The 3431-nt window shown below is 36.8% G+C and overlaps 1 protein-coding gene across 3 annotated transcripts in view; it reads left to right on the top strand.

The window, feature by feature from the left end:
• The window catches only part of LOC106874173 (intraflagellar transport protein 81 homolog), a 40778-nt gene extending 37728 nt beyond the window's left edge, over positions 1–3050 (top strand). For all 3 annotated transcript variants that reach the window (XM_014921822.2, XM_014921824.2, XM_014921823.2), the window contains exons 14-15: positions 1799–1956; positions 2441–3050. In XM_014921822.2, coding sequence (XP_014777308.1) covers positions 1799–1956; positions 2441–2687 — 405 coding nt within the window. In that variant the 3' untranslated portion in view covers positions 2688–3050. The remainder of the gene's footprint in view (positions 1–1798; positions 1957–2440) is intronic.
• Positions 3051–3431: the final 381 nt, after the last annotated feature.

Here is a 3431-nt window from a genome sequence, read left to right as displayed (position 1 = left end):
GGCTGTCAAGCAATGCTAGGAGGATAAACACATAAACACACACACACACACACACATATATATATATATATATATATGTGTGTGTGTATATATATATATATATATATATGCGAGTAAAAATAAATACAAAAAAGGTGGGTTTTTTTGTATGATTGTGTATAGAGGAATATATTATTTTGCTTAAAAGAGTTCCAACACTGTCTGTTTTTTATGTTTTATTTATATTCCTGCAGAACTAATGTGGGGTATAGAATATGGAATATACAATATATAATATGATATACAATATAAAATAAAATAAAATAAAAATGGATGGCACCATGAAAGAAAGTATTGAATGTAGATGAAATATTGAGTGTTCAATATAAAGGATCAAATATATAAATATATAAATATAAATATATATATATAAAGGCGACTCGAGTTTCAGGGCTATTTCCCTTCGTCATGGCCGGTATGACAGACTTTAACATGACGGGCTTCTTTCAGTTTCCGTCTACCAAATCCACTCACAAGGCTTTGGTCGGCCCGAGGCTATAGTAGAAGACACTTGCCCAAGGTGCCACGCAGTGGGACTGAACCCGGAACCATGTGGTTGGTAAGCAAGCTACTTACCACACAGCCACTCCTGCGCTTATATGTTAAGGTAATTTGAAATGAGTAAATCTTTAATGAGTGTTGGAAGAAAAATTAGTCTAATCTACATTTACATTCAGTTTACTCCTTATTTACTTAGTCTTCTGATTGCTTTGATTTTTGTCTTTCTTCTCTTCTTCCTTTCCTCTCTCATCTTTCTACTGTTACTCTTCCTTTTACCTCCTACCACTTTACTGTTTATTGTTCCCCACTTCCCTTCAATTCATCCTTCTACTGCTTATGTTTTTTTCTTTTTACCTCCCACTACTTCACTATTTATTGTTCTTCCTTTCCCATCCCTTTCTCTACATATTTCAGTCTTCTCCTACTGCTGTATCCCTCACTCCATTAGTGTCTATTGGGAGTTGTCTTACAGTTTCCTTTCTCCTTTAAATAGCTCTTTCGAAAATGTTATATCATAATTTCTTGAAAAATATTCTGAAAGGGTTCGAAGCCAAGTATGTTCAAATTGTGTTGTTTAAAATTTTAGCAGCCATGATATTAGAAATAATGTATGGTTTATTCATATAATGGAATGTCTTAGTGTAGACATATAGAATCATTGGTTTTGCTTAACCCTGGGTCTGTCTTAATAAAGCAGGCCTATGAGATGATTGTAATAGGGTCCCATTTATGGGTTAAATAAATTTTTGTAAGGGTAGATTGAGCTCCTTAGCTGTGGTGAATGTAATCAGTCTAGAAGAAAAACTCCAAAATTAATACCATCTTCCAGCATGTCCTAAGCCAGCACAGAAAAGTATGGCTGATAAAACTAACATAATGTGCGTCTAATAATGTAGATTCAGATCAGAGGTCGTGGATGGCAGTCACCCTCGACAGGAGGGCACATCAGCAGCCCCAGACTGATTAGGAGTTCATTCCAGCAACCTTTTTCGTTTATCTTTTTTACATATGTATTATTTAGCACTACATTTTCAAATGTGTCCTTCCTTTTTTGAAACTATAGAGTGTGATTTGAGGGAGATTTAGTTGCTGTTTCTAGCTGGTTGAGCAACAATAAAAAATTTGCTTGTTTTTTTTACCTGTATTGTTTTTCTTTTGTGGTTTTATTTTTTAAAATAGCAACTGAAATTGGCTTCACTGAAGCTTTGATTTTTAACACAATATTATTATGACGATGTTCTGAACTATTTTCATGTAGGAAGTTCAAGCATACCGAGATGAGAGCAATGTGGAAGAGACAAGGTACCATTTGTTCAGTCAAAAGATTGCTATAATCAAAGCACAGAAGCAGAGAGTGTCTGAGGAAATTCAAGCTTACAAATCACTGGATGCACAGGACAAAAAGAAAACATTGAGGTAAATTATAGTATTGGTAAACAGTTAGAAATAGCTAAGTGATAGACAGCTGGGTGAACAGGGCTGGTAGACAACTGGGTTGGTAAGTAGCTGGGTTGACAGGGTCAGCAAATAGCTAGATTGACAAAGTTAGTAAGTAGCTGATTTGACAGGTGTTGGCAGATAGGTAGATTGACAGATAGCTGGGTTGGCAGGATTGGTAGATAGCTGGGATGACAGGATTGTCATTGGGTTGACTGATAGATAGCAGAGTTGATGGTTATTTGATGGGATTGACTGGCAGTTTTGGGTCAACAGGTTTTTAGCTTCACTGTGAGAGGGTTGCCAGTTGAATTGACAGGAAATTTGACTGCTAATTCTAGCAAGTTAGTCTATAGTTTCTGTATTTGTGGTTGGTAGTGTTGATAATGAATAATAAATATAGTTTTGTGTTGTATTTGATAGAGCATGGCATCTTTCATGAATTTTCCATTTGTCATTTTAGAGAAATTTACCAAAGGAAAATCAAAGAACAGGAAAACATGGGTAAAAAGTTGCGTGAAAAGAAGAAATTCCTCCAAGATAACTATACTCCCAATTTGAAACAGATGAAAGTATGGAAAGATTTTCATCGCATCATGGAGTGTAAAAAGCAATGCTTTGAGCAAGCATCTCTAAACCAGAATGGTTCTAAAGCAATGAATCCTGCTTGGGATACAGCTCTTCTAGAAGAAGACAGACTAGTTTTATAAGGAGCTAAAAGAGAACTTAGAAGAACATAGGTAAACAATACCTGATGTGGGTTCATATTCCGTCCAATTTGTTATTGTTATAAATAGATTATATTCTGTTTTCTGCACAACTACACAGCATGAAAAGTGGAGAAATTTAATGTACCAATGTATTTTGGTAGCTTTGGAAGATATTTAGTATTGGCGTGGAAATAATCTTGGAACTAGAACAAAGCCAAAGAGTGCAAGCTGATCTGATACACTGCTTGTGCAGTTTTTACCTAGAATTTGGGACATTCATCATCAAAATTTCCTTCCACTGCAAGACCATTTATGTAATATACTGACACTTCAGTATATAAAATGTTTTCATGTTCATGCATATGCAAATGTATATTTTATGTAATTTAACTCCGCCCAGCGACGCGTTTCTGGCACTTGTGCCCACGGCATGTGTAAGGACTTTCGAGTGAGATCGTTGCCAGTGCCCCTGGACTGGCACATAAAATACACCATTTTGAGTGTGGCCGTTGCCAGTACCGCCTGACTGGCCTTCGTGCCGGTGGCACGTAAAAGCACCCACTACACTCTCTGAGTGGTTGGCGTTAGGAAGGGCATCCAGCTGTAGAAACTCTGCCAAATCAGATTGGAGCCTGGTGTAGCCATCTGGTTTCACCAGTCCTCAGTCAAATCGTCCAACCCATGCTAGCATGGAAAGCAGACGTTAAACGACGATGATTCATCATCATCATCATCATCATCATC

Source organism: Octopus bimaculoides, chromosome 7, assembly GCF_001194135.2.
Source record: "Octopus bimaculoides isolate UCB-OBI-ISO-001 chromosome 7, ASM119413v2, whole genome shotgun sequence".
Classification (NCBI taxonomy): domain Eukaryota; kingdom Metazoa; phylum Mollusca; class Cephalopoda; order Octopoda; family Octopodidae; genus Octopus; species Octopus bimaculoides.
This window is presented reverse-complemented; position numbering and strand designations above follow the sequence as displayed.